An 18394-nucleotide genomic window follows, 5' to 3' on the forward strand; every position below is an offset into this window, starting at 1 on the left:
TACCCTTGGTTATTTACATATTTGTTCCACAACAACGGAATAGACTATGCTTGGAGGCAAAACGTAGTCTTTCATATTTTAAGTTTTCAAGTGAATGTAAAGGATACACATTGCACCTTTACGTTCTTAAGGGTTATGACATTGTTGGGCTCTTGGAAAGTAAATGTCAAGAATTAAAAATATTTACAGTAAGTTCGTTCCACATTCATTGGTACACTTTTAATAGTGATCCATACGATTAAACTGGTTCCTTTGCTGGTATGCGATGCAAGCTAAAACTGGTTTCGCTATTTGTACGCGATGTACGGTTACCGTTTGCTGTAGACAATAGCCCAGTCTATTCTAAAATGGGAGCATCCAAACGTGAACGCTCAACATAAATGAAACCGGTAAACCTTGATATGCAGTATTTTGAAAGGACTCTGAAACATGTGACGAATCATCACATCTCGCTTGCCTGTCCCAGAAGTTTTCATAGTTTGCCGCAAGAATTTAATTCGTAGGCCATTTAGTGAATTGACTGATAATAAGTTATCTAAATAAATTAAACTATAACTGCATTATTTGATGTTATGCCATTGTTTAATGCAAAAATATAATAACATCATTTGTGACGTTTTCCTTAACCACTGTTTAACTGTTCACAGGGTAATCACGAAGTCTGTATGATTTGACACCCGACATCGTGACACGCCCTTGAAGAGATGTAGTGTCAAAAGATTGTTAATAAATTCAGTATCGTGTGTGTCCACCATTGGCGTTGATGTTGGCTTGACAACGACGACGCAAGGACGATACTAAGCGATTGAAGAAAGTTTGAGGAATGTTATTCTGTGTCTGAACTAACGTTTGTACCAATTCAGCTAATGTATACAGCTGGAATTGCCTGATTTGATTAGACAGCTGTCATACAGCATGAATTGCCTGATTTGATTAGACAGCTGTCATACAGCAGGGATTACCTGATTTGATTAGACAGCTGTCATACAGCTGGAATATAGTTGAGTGTGACATTAAAACACATGTATACTGAGTCAAAAAAGAAACTTCACATTCTTTCTTCAGGGCACTATAAAAGAACAAGAGATGGTTATTATTTCATTGCTGAGATCTGTGTGATGTACTCGATACACTGACAGTGCCATAATCAGTTCCATTAGGCTACACCGCCGTTCCAAAACATGGGTATACAGAATGTCAAGTCACAAGAATAAAAATGCGAAATTTCTCAGTTCAATATCGTGTATGGCCGCCCCGCGCATTCACCACTGCCAAACACCGTCTCCTCATCGAGTGCCTGATGCTTGTGAACACGTGGTTGGTGATTCTGCGCCATTGCTCTTGCAAGGCAGCGCCAAGTTCCTGCAAATTCTGAGGTTGGTTTCTAAGACCACGAAGCCTTCTCCCAAGTGCATCTCAAACGTGCTCTATTGGATTAAGGTCAGGGGACCTCGATGGCCAGTCCATGACGTTGATTCCAGCGTTTTGAAGGCAATTTCGTGTCAACATCGCGGCATGCGGCCGAGCATTATCATGCTGGAACTGTAGACCTGGGCCATGAGCCGCCATGAAAGGAACGAGTTCAGGGGTGAGCACCTGGTCGCGGTAAGCAGGAGCTGTGAGGTTTCCACGGATGACCAGAAGTCGGGAACGGTTGTTCCCACAGAAAGCACCCCACACCATGCAACTTCCGCCCCCGAATCTGTCGACTTCCTGTACACAACATTGGGCATACCGTTCACGACGTCGTCTCCAGACTCTATGCCTGCCGTCCGCGAATCTGAGGGTAAACCTGGATTCATCGCTAAAGACGACTCGATTCCAGTCTCTCTGGGTCCATCGGAGGTGACATTGGGCCCACAGCAGACGTTGACGTTGATGAAACGGCGTTAATATTGGCCCACGATATGGACGTCGAGAATGGAGATTGGCAGCCGGCAACCGATTTCGAATGGTCTGTGAGGACAGTCGACCTCTAAACATCTCAGCCCTGGTTCGTGTAGCCGGCAGAAATCTGTCACGTAGGTGACGTAGGACGATTTGACGGTCTTCTGCTCGTGACGCCACACGTGGACGACCCGACCTTGGGCGATCAGAAGTGGTGCCAGTTTGTTGTAGACGACCTCGCAAGTCATACACAGTACGACGGCTGCATCCCATTGCTCTTGCGACGTCAATAACTGATCTTCCCGCTTGCAACATGCCAACGGCACGTTCACGTAGCACATTTGACAATCGTGGCATTTCAAGTACCGTTAGAACTGTGGTTTAAAAGTGTTTTTTCAATTCTTGAGGCCAATGCAAACACGTGCATATGAAGAAAGCTTCGATGCGAAGATCACGTGATCGACTGCACGTGCAAAACCTGATTTGGCACTAACGTCATTTGCACGACGAATGGATGGGTTTGAGTGGGTTTTGCTAACGTTTTTCTAGAGTCGAAAGATAGGGATCCCATTTCGGATACATAGATGTATCATCAGAGAAAAATTGTTCATTATTTTTCAAATTACATTTTGTGAAGTTTCTTTTTTGACTCAGTATATATACATTGTATATATATATATACGTCAATGGCTTGGGCTTGGCGTAAACGTCGCTCCATTTCACCCAAAGCGTGCTGGATAGGGGATCCGGGACAGGTACGGAAAACAGGTGGCCAGGAGAGTACCAGAATGTTCTGCTGTTTTAGGAAATCTGTCACAACACGAGCGACATTATCGTCTGAAGTTATGTCTCTGTCCTTGAATGAACGGCTGCACACGAGGCCCAATAATCTCATCTCTGTTACCCAGTCAGATTGCCACTGATCGTGACAATGACATGAGATGTGATTCCACCCCATACCATAACGCCTACGCTACTAAACTGTTGACTTTGAACAACGCACGCGCCAGCAAACCTTCCAGCATTGCACACCCTTGCCCTGCCATCTGAACTGTCCAGAAGAAATCTCGACACGTGAGTGAACAAAACACCATGCATCCCAATCCTGTCTCATATGCCTGTCGGTGACATTGGCGCAAAATTAGACGTATTGCAGGCCGTCGGGGCCGGTTGTTGTGCTCCCTCAGTCGGTTCTGTACAGTCCTGGAACTGATTGGACATAAGCCAGGAATGGTCCGTGCAGTCAAACTGGCAGTCTGGAATCGATCCTTAGATGGGTCAGCCGAATGTGGTTGTCTTGCTGACATGACATAACCCGTGGACGGCCGTTTCGAGGCAAATCTCTCGTGTTCCCATTATGTTGAAAATGTCTCCATAGAGATGAGGTCGTGTTTCGATGGGCACAAAAATGTCTGGCCACTTCATTTTGGGCCAGTCCAGTCTCCAGCATACCCACGGCGCGGAGACGCTGATTTTCTGTAAGCCGTGTCATGACGTTTCCACAACATTCAGAGACCAGAGAATAATCAACCGTTCTTCAATTTTCAATATCAGGTGTGTGAACTTCAGGTGTCAAAAAGCATGCAAAAAGTGAGTAAGTCATTGTGAACAAAGTGCACGTGCCACGCGATACGTGACATCAAATTTCATGGCAAGTGCTTTGCTACATGTGTATTTTGTGTTATTTGTATAACTCTTCAAATTCAAAAAAACTTTTATTTTATGCAATTTTATATTATGCACAGTTGAGTTTTCCGTTAGTAAACATGCATTTCCATTATTCAAACAATTGCTTATAATATGTCACTTTTATAGTATTAATTCTTTATGCACTGGTTGTTCTGTTTTAGGTTTTTCGAACACCGACATGGAAAACATTTGTTGGAGAGTTTATCGCAGTAACGTAGAGACAGCCCCTATACGTGCCGGGGTGGGAGACCGAACTCAGTTCTCGGTTCAAAATACTCACTTGGGTGACAAGAGAAGGGGTGGGGGCGTTCATGTACAAAGACAATAATAATATAATAAAGAAAGCCAGATAGGTAGGATTAATTTACAAAGACGAAGCCAATGAGATTAACGGTATAACAATTTCGTTAACAATTCTCAGAACTTAGAACTGATCGTCCCCGATCCAGGAGGTTGATTAGAAACCTGCCCTCCCATTCGAAAACAAATGGAGGTTAACGGATAGATGCGAGTGACGAATTGCTGTCAAATCGAAAGTTTGTTTCAGTTATATAACATGATAACAAACTGCCCAGACCCATCAAGATCCGGGTAATAATTGTTCTTCACGCATCCCATACTTGTCGTCAGAGACGACTTATGGGATCGGGCGGTCAGGCTGTCTGACTTGGTTAACAAAATATATACATGTCATCTAATCCTGATAACGTAGATCGATGCTCATGCTGTTGATCACTTGATTGTCTTGTCGAGACACGATTATTTACAGACCGACGCCATATAGCTGGAATATTGCTGAGAGGGGCGTAAAATAACAAACCAACCGACCAACCAAAACAAACTGTTCATCCACAACACATCGAGGCACTTTTCACACAAAGTTCCCGAGTATTTGTTTCCATTCGATACCGAAGACCAATGAATGCTTTCTTTAGTGTCGTCCAATCGCAGCCTACGAAAAGTCTGTCACCGGCTGTCTGAGTAGAACGGAGCCCAGTCAACTTCAGGTCAGCTGACAAGATGGCGGGAAAGTACGGAAAGCTGCATCTTCTTGGATCTGGCAGTTTTGGCCAAGCGTGGCTTGTCACAAATAAAGATAAAGTGAAAAGTGTTCTGAAAGAAATCAAATTGACGTCGCTATCAGAAAAAGAAGTAGACCAAGCTTTGGTTGAAGTGACAGTTCTTGCTAAGTGCCGGAATGTGAATGTTGTCAAATATCGAGAAGCATTTGTGGAAGAAAAATGCCTCAAAATTGTGATGGAATATGCTGATGGAGGTATTGACAGCAATTAGTTGATGCATGTTGGGGTTGGTGCACTTTACCGGGCGTACTTTTGCACATTGGCATGCTGTGGTAGACGAGAGCCGTGATGGGGTCTGACAGTCGAGACAGTACACTACTCGATTTAGACTGACGCTTAGTCTCTGAATATAAATCATCTTGATAGCAACAACTTGTCTCACATAAATTGGAAGGACGCCCCAGTGCGATGGGAGATTCAGGAACCTAAATCTGGGGAAATCAGAAAGACTTCTGCCCGTATTCCTCCCTAAATTTCATTCTAGTTAAATCATATCACCTGAATATACAGTATTCCTCATTTGATAAGGATGAGTTTTAACATGTTTCTTTAATTGTATTTGAACATGCTGAAAAACACATCCTTCTTCGGAAAGAGTTCCTTCCGTTCCCCCAACCCTACACCTAACTCTAAACCCAACCCTAAACTTAACCCTAAAGCTAACCCTAACTTCAATTTTGGACTTTTAGTAATTTTGTGGGTTCTCTAATAAAAAAATTTGTTAATAATTTTAGTATGTTTATTAATATTATTTGGGATGGGGGAACGGGAGGAACTCTTAACCCATCTTCTAAAAATGCCACTCAAATAAATATTTCCTCATTATAATTTAGGGGGGATACGGTCGGAAGTCTTACCCCCTGGAGCAGCTAATAGATCATGTTCTCGACTGGTAACATTCATAGCATTTATCTGTCTTAAAACTCTAAACCTAGAAAGGATCAAAGATGGAGATCAGTGAAGATATAAGATCCTTTTTCTTGAGATATATCCGACTGCTGGATGGCAAACAAAGTCTATAATTGCATTAATTAGCTTACAGGCAAACAAAGTCTATAATTGCATTAATTAGCTTACAGGCAAACAGGCTTGGATGCACCCAAGATGTATCATTGACTGCAGAGCTCGATTTAATTATTTTGAAGTTGCACTGGTGCATGATAATATTTTATTAATAATAATAATAATAAGAGTATTTTTTATAGCTCTGACTTCCACCACACAAGGGCAATGCTCAAAGCGTAGACAAGTCATAGTTCATATGTACACGAAATACAAGGTTTTATGAAACAAAGCGTTGTAAGAGGTGGGTTTGAAGTCTTTTTTTGAAGAGTGGCAGAGTTGGTACTAGTTTTAGGTCAAGAGGCAGAGAGTTTTATTGGTCAAAGAACATGGACTTCAGCTCGAAAACCGAATGATAAGCAGTGAGTCTGATGATAACATGGACTGCAGCTCGAAAACCGAATGATAAGCAGTGAGTCTGATGATAACATGGACTGTGATTGAATGACTGTTACTGTTCATGATATGAAAGTTGAGGAAGTAGATGAAATGACTTCATCAGACCCTGAATAATTCTATTATGATGATGTTCTAAATCACCAATCAGCTAAAGTATTAGATACCGTTTGTTATTGAGTTATTACCTTAGGTTGTTGCATCAGGTGTAAGTAGATTAAATCAGGCCCAGGATTGTTTCAAAGATGCAACAAACCTTTATAGTGGCAAGTTGCACTTTACCTGGGAATATGTTTTGTTTAGCATGTTTAGAGTTTTACAATTGCACAGATTGATGCTCATGCTTTTGATCACTGGATTGTCTGGCCCAGACTCGATTATTTACAGACCGCCGCCATATAGCTGGAGTATTGCTGAGTGCGGTGTGAAACAACTCATTCATTTAGAGTTGTACCTATGTTTAGTATTTGTTATATTTTGGATTACACTTTCTCAGCAAAGAGCAGATTCCAGTACTTTTGTTAGGTTGAGTCCCATCCTGGATTCGAACCCAGTCTGAGTCAGGCACCTAATTGCCAGCTTACAAAGTCAACAACCTAGAATGCTAATCAAAGAAGAAACAACCTAGTCCACTCAGCCACAGCGACATCCACTAGAATGGAAGTCAGACAACTTGTAGTCTAGTGTAGTCCAGTATTGTTGGAATACCACATAGAGGTGACGAAAGCTAATGGGTGTCATAGCCAAAATGTTACAATATATTTAAGTGATATTTCAACTGTAGGACATTAAAGTTGTTGCTCATATGATTCTTGCCCTTTTTCATCTTGACTTTTATTTGTTTCAGGAGACCTACAAAAGAAAATACAAGATCAAAAAGGAATTCATTTGTCCAAAGAAGTAAGATATATTTCGTCAAAGTTAACATTGATCCAAGTGTGGCCATGACAAGGATCATTGTCAACATTATCAATTTCGGGATTGCCTGATTTGATTAGACAGCTGTCATACAGCTGGGATTACCTGATTTGATTAGACAGCTGTCATACAGCTGGGATTACCTGATCTGATTAGACAGCTGTCATACAGCTGGGATTACCTGATTTGATTAGACAGCTGTCATACAGCTGGGATTGCCTGATTTGATTAGACAGCTGTCATACAGCTGGTATTGCCTGATTTGATTAGACAGCTGTCATACAGCTGGGATTGCCTGATTTGATTAGACAGCTGTCATACAGCTGGGATTGCCTGATTTGATTAGACAGCTGTCATACAGCTGGGATTGCCTAATCTGATTAGACAGCTGTCATACCGCTGGGATTGCCTGATTTGATTAGACAGCTGTCATACAGCTGGGATTACCTGATCTGATTAGACAGCTGTCATACAGCTGGGATAACCTGATCTGATTAGACAGCTGTCATACAGCTGGGATTGCCTGATTTGATTAGACAGCTGTCATACAGCTGGGATTGCCTGATTTGATTAGACAGCTGTCATACAGCTGGAATTGCCCGATTTGATTAGACAGCTGTCATACAGCTGGGATTACCTGATTTGATTAGACAGCTGTCATACAGCTGGAATTGCCTGATTTGATTAGACAGCTGTCATACAGCTGGGATTACCTGATTTGATTAGACAGCTGTCATACAGCTAGAATTGCCTGATTTGATTAGACAGCTGTCATAAAGCTGGGATTACCTGATTTGATTAGACAGCTGTCATACAGCTGGAATTGCCTGATTTGATTAGACAGCTGTCATACAGCTGGAATATAGTTGAGTGTGACATTAAAACATGTATACTGAGTCAAAAAAGAAACTTCACATTCTTTCTTCAGGGCACTATAAAAGAACAAGAGATGGTAAGATGGTTAAATTGTTATTATTTCATTGCTGAGATCTATGTGATGTACTCGATACACTGACAGTGCCATAATCAGTTCCATTAGGCTACACCGCCGTTCCAAAACATGGGTATACAGAATGTCAAGTCACAAGAATAAAAATGCGAAATTTCTCAGTTTAATATCGTGTATGGCTGCCCCGCGCATTCACCACTGCCAAACACCATCGACTGCCTGATGCTTGTGAACACGTGGTTGGTGATTCTGCGCCATTGCTCTTGCAAGGCAGCGCCAAGTTCCTGCAAATTCTGAGGTTGGTTCCTAAGACCACGAAGCCTTCTCCCAAGTGCATCTCAAACGTGCTCTATTGGATTAAGGTCAGGTCACCTCGATGGCCAGTCCATGACGTTGATTCCAGTGTTTTGAAGGAAATTTCGTGTCAACATCGCGGTATGCGGCCGAGCATTATCATGCTGGAACTGTAGACCTGGGCCATGAGCCGCCATGAAAGGAACGAGTTCAGGGGCGAGCATCTGGTCGCGGTAAGCAGGAGCTGTGAGGTTTCCACTGATGACCAGAAGTCGGGAACGGTTGTTCCCACAGAAAGCACCCCACACCATGCAAATCTCTCTCCCAGAATCTGTCGACTTCCTGTACACAACATTGGGCATACCGTTCACGACATCGTCTCCAGACTCTTTGCCTGCCGTCCGCGAATCTGAGGGTAAACCTGGATTCATCGCTAAAGACGACTCGATTCCAGTCTCTCTGGGTCCATCGGAGGTGACGTTGGGCCCACAGCAGACGTTGACGTTGATGAAACGGCGTCAATATTGGCCCACGATATGGATGTCGAGAATGGAGATTGGCAGCCCGCAACCGATTTCGAATGGTCTGTGAGGACAGTCGACCTCTAAACATCTCAGCCCTGGTTCGTGTAGCCGGCACGTGGACGACCCGACCTTGGGCGATCAGAAGTGGTGCCAGTTTGTTGTAGACAACCTCGCAAGTCATACACAGTATGACGGCTGCATCCCATTGCTCTTGCGACGTCAATAACTGATCTTCCCGCTTGCAACATGCCAACAGCACGTTCACGTTGCACATTTGACAATCGTGGCATTTCAAGTACCGTTAGAACTGTGGTTTAAAAGTTTTTTCAATTCTTGAGGCCAATGCAAACACGTGCATATGAAGAAAACTTCGATGCGAAGATCACGTGTTTGACTGCACGTGCAAAACCTGATTTGGCACTAATGTCATTTGCACGACAAATGGATGGATTTGAGTGGGTTTTGCTAACGTTTTTCTAGAGTCGAAAGATAGGGATCCCATTTCGGATACATAGATGTATCATCAGAGAAAAATTATTCATTATTTTTCAAATTACATTTGTGAAGTTTCTTTTTTGACTCAGTATACATTGATAATTTCAATGGCTTCATTATCAGCTAGTTTATGGAGAATAGTATATGACCAAAGAGGCTAGTAAGATGCACAGGATGGTATATGTGTCAGTTGTGTTTTTGAAAAACATTCTGCCTGATATTGTATGTAATATTTTGTTCTGTTTCAGATCGTGTTCGACTGGTTTGTGCAGATAGTGTTTGCCCTGAAGTACATTCATGGGAAGAATATCCTACACCGAGGTAAATACGTGTCATAGATGACTTGATTCCCAAGTCGAAACATGAAGCTTATTGCTCAGTATCTACACAACTAAGTTAGTGAATTGATAAATAACTGATCAATGAATAATGATTTGATTATGTTGAAACACACAAGACACACTTTACAATCACAAGAAGCAATACGGTAGGTGAAATGTGGCAACAGTAAGTTTTAAGTTTTCTGTTTGATTGTCCAGCATTTGTCCGATGTATTGGATGAGGTCCATGCTCTCCTTGAACTCATGAAACAGTGTTGGGAGCAGGCAAAGAAGTCTTCATTTTCAGATTACTAGAAAGTCACATGTTAGATTATCAAAGGTCTTGATTCGCCATTGTATAGTTAACAGCCAGTCTTCTGTGAACTGTCACCTTATGAAGTTCCTGAATGAGGTAGTATATCCCAGTGTTGATACACAAAGACAGATAACTCCAGATACTCTGGTAGTCGCATGCCATCAAGGAATATATTTTAGGAAAACAGCACTTGGTATTTTACAAGTGCTTCAATATAGATCTGCCCCTACAACTGTGATAGTGCAGTGCATGGCAGTGTATCTTTGTACACCAAAGTGTCCCTGTGAATTTGATCATATGTTTATCTAAATATGATGCCAGAATTGAAACACATAAAAAAACATGGAATGTCACAAAGTTTGTCTTCTGTGTGACAAATCATCACACGCTGCTGTCCCATGGGGGGAGAGGTGGGAGGCTGACAGTGAGGTACTCGGGGTAAGGGGTCTGCCCTCCACCCAGACATGTTTTCATGTTTCCCAAATTTCTAAACATTTGGATGAAGTCGAAAAAAATATTGTTTTTGCTGACATGAAGTATAAAGTGGTCTGGACACACTTTTGAAATACAAAATATTCTCGTAGCAAAGTTTAACAGGTCACATTTCTCTTGACAGATTTGAAGCCCCAGAACGTCTTTCTGACCAGCCAGAACATAGTGAAGCTTGGCGACTTTGGTATCTCCCGCATCCTGAGGAACTCCATGGACCACGCTGTGACCACCATCGGTACCCCTTTCTACCTCAGTCCAGAGATTTGCCAGAAACAACCGTATCCTCAAACAAAACTCTGGCAATAAGGCTGCCTGCAAGTAACTTGTACATTTACTGGTCCAAAACTTTCCTGCATAATAATTTTTATTAAATCTTACTCCTGCATACCCATGAAGATCTGGGTTTGAATTTGTCTTTCGGCAATCCATGCTTTTGTCAAAGGGGATAAGGGGTCAGGCTCACTTACCTGGTAGGTGCAGCTCATCATATCCCAATTACATTGCATTATTCCGATCACTGGATTGTCTGGTCCAGAACTGATTATGTACAGACCAGTCATATGGATGGAAAATTGCTGAATGCAGCATTGAACAAGAAACAGACAAAACCAGCCAGACATCCACAGAGGAAATCACGAGGATGAAGTGAGACACATAGTATCACTATACTTGGCAGAACACTATGATATCATGTTACCATGGCGCCAGTCAAGCAGCATGTGTAACCTGTATGTTTCAGAACCTGGTTAGTTGTACATTTTACACTCGAGACTAGGGATGAAATGGTATACTGCAGTATGAGTAGAACCGCAGTATTTTGCCTTCAGTTCGGTATACCGTAATGCAATCCCAAAATTCAGCATTTTCGGTTTTCGTACCATCATTTCCGTCTAGTCATAAAGTGACAGTTTTGTTCATTCAAAATAACAGAGATTATGGTTATTGTTTTTCCATGTTATTAAACAATGTAAGGTTTGGCTTTTGTCATTTTCTGCATTATGATCATATCTCATATTATACCGGACAAAACCGAAGGCCTTGTACCACAATTTACCATACCGTGGTAAGAGCATACCGTTTCAACCCTACTCAAGACGTTGGTTATTACTGACTGCAAGCTGAGACATTCGGATGACTGATTGTACATATTTGCTCACAATATTAATCACTGCATTGTCTGGTCCAGACTCTATTATTTATGTACCGCTTTCATTAATGGAGGCAGTAAATTGCAATGTGAGCTTTTACCAGGTGCCACATGTCATGGAATGGCTGGGGGAGTGAAAAACTGTTGCCATGGTTACCTATTCGGTATATTTTCCTGAATCAGCTCTAGCTACAATCACAAGAGTGACCTGTGGGCCCTCGGCTGCATCCTGTACGAGATGTGCTGTCTCCGTGTGCCATTTGATGCTCCCAGCCTCGCCTCCCTCGTCTTGAAAATAGTGGAAGCAAAATATGAGCCAGTTCCCTCGTAAGTTTCATGCAATCATTCTTATGTATGTAAAATCCATAATTATTATTATCCATATTATGTTCCCATATCATAGTGCAATCCAATTCCCAAGTTTCACGTTTAAGTACATTTAACATGTACCACATTTCCTGACTGGTGGTAGCTCTCCATATATAATGATACAGTCCACTTGCCAAGTATATATCTTGTACAGTCCATTTCCTCTGTATGTACCTTTAACATGGCTGCAACTTCACAACAGTTTGCATGTTGCCACTTGTTCTAAGTGGTGGCAAGGTCTCCACCAAAAGAGTTACTGCGTCTATATGGGGTAGACCTGACATAACTCATCGTATTCCAGCCATGACCGAAAAAACCTGATTTATGTATACATGCAAGTATAAGTTGCCCAACTTGTACAATCACATGTACTCATAGTTAGAATGCTTTTTTTTAGTCTTATTCCTAAACAGGGCTCCAGATAAGGGCCATATTGGCGTATGTACGAATAAAAAAATATGCACAATACGGCAAATAATTTAGAAAACGTAGCAGGTACGCACCACACCAATAGTGTACGGTCTGAGAATCACTTACAGACGTATTTATCTGAAGAAAAATATTGGTTTATTGTTTATTGACCTGTTTACACAAGACTATCAATGCTGTGGTGCATATATACTCATGCCAATAATAGTTGTCACCACCTTCCATTTCTTTTATTGGAGAGTGGGTGTGGGAAGGGGGGTGACAACCATTATTGGCATGAGTATATGAAACGAAACAATAATGTACTCTTAAGGTTTTCCAGTACTCCTGTAGTGAAAAAATATGGAGTACGTACTCCTGATGTTGAAAAATTATCTGGAGCCCTGCCTAAATGCTTCATAGTGCATTGTTAAATGGTATTTAATTTATCTAGTGTAGCTGATTTTCTGTAAATTGTCTTTAAGGCACTATGGCCCACTGATTGAAGATCTGGTTAGTGTTCTGCTCAGCCCCAATCCTGACAAGCGCCCGTCTGCTGAACAGTTGTTGACTGTACCAAACCTTCAGCCATACATTGAAAGTCTTCTCAAAGGTCATACTGAAAGAAAACGTAGCATTTCCATATCAACCCCTGAGTGTGATCCTCCCCAACCGAAATCATCTAGAGAGAATCGTCAGTGTGTTCCCAGAAATCTGGAAAAGCCTTGTCCTGTTGCGGATAAAGTGGATAAAGTTGTGTCACCTTTGATAAAGGATTGCCAGAGGCGGGGTTCATTACCAAAGGTCAAGGTCAGAGTGACAGGCAGAAGAGCGTCTGCTCCAGCTACGTCATATTTCTCTGAAGTGCGTGCTTCAAGGTGTCACCCTGCTCGAATTTTTAATGGCCGAGTTATTTCCCCTTGTATTATGGAGGAACCAAACAGCCCGGAATCAAAGACACCAGAAAATAATCCACCCAAGTCGAAACGGGCAAACTATATTCCAGATTTCTGCAACCCAGACGCCAAAAAGATTCTGATAGAAAATAAGGTAAGCACTTTTCTATTTCATGCTAACAATGGCTTTGCTGTCCTCCAACAAGTCCGGGATGCGTTCAGGTGGAGGATGTTGTGTCATTACTTCTGCTAATAAGCGTAAAATTTGGTGCAAATAGTCGAGTTGGTGCACTTCATTAACCTTGTGTGAGACATAATTTAAAGAAAAATATCAGTATACACAACACATTAGTAATTACCATGTCAATCATATACTGTGACTTTAACCAAAAAAATAGTCATTGCTAGTCATTGTATTATCCCGATGTATCATGGTCAAATTCAAACATTCAAATGGCTTTCTTGGAATGTGTGAGCATGATCATGTGACTGCCTTTCCCTGGAGTGCAAAAAAGTGAGGTCATAAACTTATTAAAATTCAAATATCATGTTGGCCGATGTTCATTAGGTGATGGCCCACTTTCTGATGTCAGTGGGCCAGTTGTCCCAGTTTGGTGAAAGGCTTGATGCGTCCCTGTGAAGTCTGTCTCTTGGCGCTGTATGTAGCTGTGTGACAGTGAGCATGTCACCCTGATTCGCTAGATGGATACAGTGTGTGAAACCTATGTTAATATTGGTGATATGTATAGTTGGGCTTTGGTCAGGGCCTCTCCTTGTTGGGTGAGTTGAATGTTAGAGGTCAATCTACAGAGGCCCAGATAAGCTGTGTATCCGGGTAAAATACGCATAGAAAATGCCCAAATACGCATTGAAAAATAATTGTTGCGTACCAATTACGCATTTAAAATGTTAGATACGCAAAAAGTTTAAAACAAATGAGTACAGAATATTTTTATAAAATTCCCTTGCTTAATGAAAAAGAGATCGATTGCTATCAAGTTGTACTGTTAGTATAAGACAAGTGTTGTACTGTCAGTATAGGATGAGTGATTTTTTATGAAATCATTTCCATTATATTTAAGTTGGTTTTGATTAGGTATGACATAAGGCAGGACATGCCTGCTTAGTAAACTTACTCAATGACATAATACTTAGGTGAGGAAAATGACTGAAATACGCACATATTTGAAAGCAGTGGGAAACGGAAAATGAAATACCCACTCAACATTCATAATACCCACTCCCCAAAAATACAGTGGTTACAGTACCCACATGAGCTAAATATTATCTGGAGCTCTGAATCTATATTGGAAACAAGTGTGAACGTCCCAGTTTCACCATACCTGACACTGCATACACAGTGCTACAGCAAGTTGTAGCATCAGGTACAGTAAGTGTAACAACATTGAAGTCACCCCGTTATGCTCATTTTTGGCCTTGTTGACAGATATCATCTTTAATCTTTCAGTGTGATGTTTCAGTATAAACAGGTATGGAAAATATGAAGACGTTGAGATGGACATTAACTCTATCCTCAGTGATGACGTTGACTGATGGACATTAACTCTATCCTCAGTGATACTGCTGGTTCTAAAATGCTGTTTAAACAAACAGCCTTCACTCCACACTTGTCTACAAGACCATGGTTACTAATGTCTACTGAAGACAAGTATAAGTCCTATAATGATAGGCGTCATTGAATAGCAACATTTGAGGGCTATAATTCTGAACCATTTCTCAATGCTTCAACTTTGCCACAGACTGAAACTGAATGGGGCCAAATAAAAAAATGTTGTGGTTCCAATTACACCTCTTTAAAATTTAGGGTAGGTAGGTGGAATAATTTTTTTTTTACATTTTTATTTTAGAAGTAAAGTATTAACTAAAAACACATTTATCAATGTGTAATTGTTTATTCATCAAGCTTGCGGCCATCATGTCGACTTTCTCTATCAGAATGACCGATGTCAATTGGTGCCGGGGAAAAACGATGGTATCTGAAAGCTTATATTATTCATACCTGTTTAAAAAACTAGGGTCAGCACCAGAATTCAAGGGTCGGTCGGGTAATCGGAACACCAACATTTTTTTATTTGTCCTGTAGGGGAAAAGGAACATGTAGACATAATATTTTAGTTTTGTTTTATTCAAGTAGGACTTTCTCTGACGACTACTGAAACAAAGGTAACGCATGTGATCTGGATTTGTAATCATACACACAAATTTCTAAGACTGATTCAGAAATATTGAAAGTGTTACCTGAGTTGTTTCCCCTAGGAGAACATTCCGTCAATGCGTAAAGGGGCCCGCTTCCTGCGCCGCCACTCGCTCTTCACGCCTGCCATCAACTCCCTCATCAAGACACAGAGGGAGATCATGTCCTGTCAGGTTCCGAAACGTGTCCCCAAGGTGAAGAACGTGAGTACCACTCGACGACAGATAGGGGAACGTCGCTGACCACCCAGCTTGGGCTGAAGCCAGGAGCTAATGTATTTCAAACAGGAATATGTCTCCCTGTAGAGTTAGAGGGCCAGTAGGTACCTTGTACCGATACTGTATACGGTTGAAAGTAGCGCCTAAATGTTCGTGGCTGAAGATGCCAGAAGTCTATATTTCATTCCCTTGTTGACATCACATTCAGAAATGGTAACAAAATACGAAGTGGTATATTAATGCAATGATCCATGTTGTGTTTATATTTTTAGCAATTTCCAATTTATCACAATTAACCTTAATAAACTCAGTTATAACTTCGATAAGTAAGCTAAGTGACACCTCAAATTTCATCTCAGTTATTGCCAGTTTATAACAGTTAAACAAATCCACTTATCTTCTCTAACCAACTCTCTGCCACAGGGCCCACCACCGAAAATGAACCTGTACCGAGTTTACCTGAATTCCCAATCTGAGTGTGAGTCTCCAGTTACGGCAGCAACGTCCGTCAGCTACAGCACCGACGATGATGTGTTTGACTCTGGGCACACCCCCATGAGCGTTGGACCAAGCAGACCCAATAGTTCCATCAGTTCACTCACCTACAAGATAGACAGCATGACGGTTGCCGAGGAACCTCCACATGGTCAGCACACAGTCCTCCATTGTTACTGTTTCAGGAAACCTGTCTGTACCACAAAACCACAGACATACTGGTTTCAGTTAGTTTTGTATCCTGTAGGATGCTTTTCATGTTTCGGGGGCGGGGCTGTAGCCTAGTGATTAAAGCATCCTCTCGTCACGCAAAAGACTTTGGTTCAATTCCCCGCTTGGGTACTCTCTGTGAAACCCATTTCTGGTGTCACCCAACCGTCATAATGCTGGGATAATGCTAAAATGACGTAATATATAGAAATGTAACTTATAATTTACTTTTAAAGTCTGCATAATCCCTAAAATTACAAGGAATGGAATGACATCGTCACAGTTATCCAAGGCTATACTGTTGTTTGTGCAGAGTTGCCTCCCTTGGGAATGCCAGGAATCTGTGTTTTGATTTCCCAACACCATAACTGTAGCCATGGGTTGTAGTTGTAGATATCCACTATGGTCTTAGGCTTTACTCCACTTCAAGCAAACACAAAATCATACACAAACCCACTCACTACTTGTCTCGGACTTTACTCTGGCTCGTTTTTCAGACTCCCCATCAGCTGTTTCCAACTCCTCCATGAAACAACTCCAAGTCCTGTACGAATCTGTCATCGCCAACCATGGAAGCACACGCCAAGCTGTGGTGACCTTGACAGCCTACCTACAGGAGCAGTTGGGCGCCCAGTCATTCCAGCACTTGTACAGTCTCGTGTTGGACAGCGCCAAGGCAGCCACGGACTTCAAGGTCTTGAGGGAGAAGGCTGGCAAGAAGATCGTGTACATGCCGATGGTCATTCAGCTGCTGCAACTGGAAAATGCTCTTGGATAGACGAGCAAATCGCAACTGATAAATCTGTTTTTGACTCTTTGATCTTGTTTCTGGAATTGTTTACCTCAGCAGGGGTACCTAGTAGATTTGTGAAATACAATATATGTTTCTTTCAACATTTGAGATTATTGAAAGTCACTTCCGCACTTGGTGTTAATGTAAGCCAATATGCAGTCTCTGTAACAGAAATATGGTATTGACTAGATATAACAAGAACTCCATGTGTCATCGAAGCCTGTTATGTAACTTGATTGAAACCTAATGAGCTATTGAAGGTGGGGTAGTCTAGTGATTAAAGCACTTGCTCATCACACCGATGACCCAGGGTTTTTTCCCTACTGTGGTACAATGTGTGAAGCCCATTTCTGGTGTTATGCGCCGTGATGTTGCTGGAATATTGCTAAAAGCGGCGTAAAACCAAACTCAGTCAGTCAGTCAGTCGTCACGACGACCCAGGTTTGATTCCCTACATTGGTACAATGTGTAGACCCATTTCTGGTGTTCCCCACCGTGATGTTGCTGAATGTGGTGTACAACAATACTCTCACTCACTCATGAAGCTTGGCGTTAGTCCATGAAACCATCTGATAGTCAAAAGTAGATATCTGTTGATGAGATCCAGTAAGATATGTTGTGGTGGATTCAGTATTACTTTACAAACGGCATATATTCATTCTGCTTTTGGATGATTGTTGCCAGTGGACCTGTGATAGATTGTGCTATTTTCCTATTTATATTTATCTACAAGAGTATTACAATGTTTATACTTATATATCATATTGTATGTATATATTGTATAAGAAAGTATTACATATCTGTGCTACAACAAAAGCAAAAATATTCTAAAATATTTTCAGTCTTGATTAAACAGTGCACTCAACTGTGTGTGTTGTTTTAGTGGTTCGAACAAGGATCAGTTAAGCTGCCCGTTGCTGTTACGAGAAGTCATGTATGACTATTACACAGTCAAACACCCTAGTAATGATGTGTAGAATTTATGATGTCTCAAATTGACAGTTTGGTCCCTTGCTAGAAACCATGGCGTGACCAAAAAATGGTGCGCATTGTCAGGCAGTGGCACACTATCGCTCGATTTATTTACATCTAGACAAGGTGACGTATTGTTGACGCATTGTTGACGTCTAAACTAGGCGACGTATTGTTGACGTCTTCTGTATGGCATTGTACGCATGATGCGCATTGTTCCAGCATGGACATGCATTGCCATAGCCAC

General features: G+C 41.6%; 1 protein-coding gene across 1 annotated transcript; it reads left to right on the forward strand.

Annotated features, from left to right (window-relative positions):
• Nucleotides 1-4577: 4577 nt before the first annotated feature.
• On the forward strand, nucleotides 4578-18040 carry LOC124253462 (serine/threonine-protein kinase Nek6-like). The gene is made up of 9 exons (XM_046687243.1): nucleotides 4578-4852; nucleotides 6964-7016; nucleotides 9545-9617; nucleotides 10549-10702; nucleotides 11761-11898; nucleotides 12834-13398; nucleotides 15522-15662; nucleotides 16101-16323; nucleotides 16880-18040. The coding sequence occupies exons 1-9, from the start codon at nucleotides 4597-4599 to the stop codon at nucleotides 17158-17160; spliced, it is 1884 nt and encodes a 627-aa protein (XP_046543199.1). The 5' UTR covers nucleotides 4578-4596; the 3' UTR covers nucleotides 17161-18040.
• The last annotated feature ends 354 nt before the right edge of the window (nucleotides 18041-18394 follow it).

The sequence above is a fragment of the Haliotis rubra genome, unplaced genomic scaffold, assembly GCF_003918875.1.
Source record: "Haliotis rubra isolate DU_JTF1 unplaced genomic scaffold, ASM391887v1 Scf540, whole genome shotgun sequence".
In the NCBI taxonomy this organism is placed as follows: Eukaryota; Metazoa; Mollusca; class Gastropoda; order Lepetellida; family Haliotidae; genus Haliotis; species Haliotis rubra.

Bases quoted from the DNA above. Each gene is read 5' to 3' on its own strand.
- LOC124253462 (XM_046687243.1), top strand. From the start codon at position 4,597: ATGGCGGGAAAGTACGGAAAGCTGCATCTTCTTGGATCTGGCAGTTTT. The intron at 4,853-6,963 runs GTATTGACAGCA...TATTTGTTTCAG, and splicing joins GATGGAATATGCTGATGGAG to GAGACCTACAAAAGAAAATA. The intron at 7,017-9,544 runs GTAAGATATATT...GTTCTGTTTCAG, and splicing joins GAATTCATTTGTCCAAAGAA to ATCGTGTTCGACTGGTTTGT.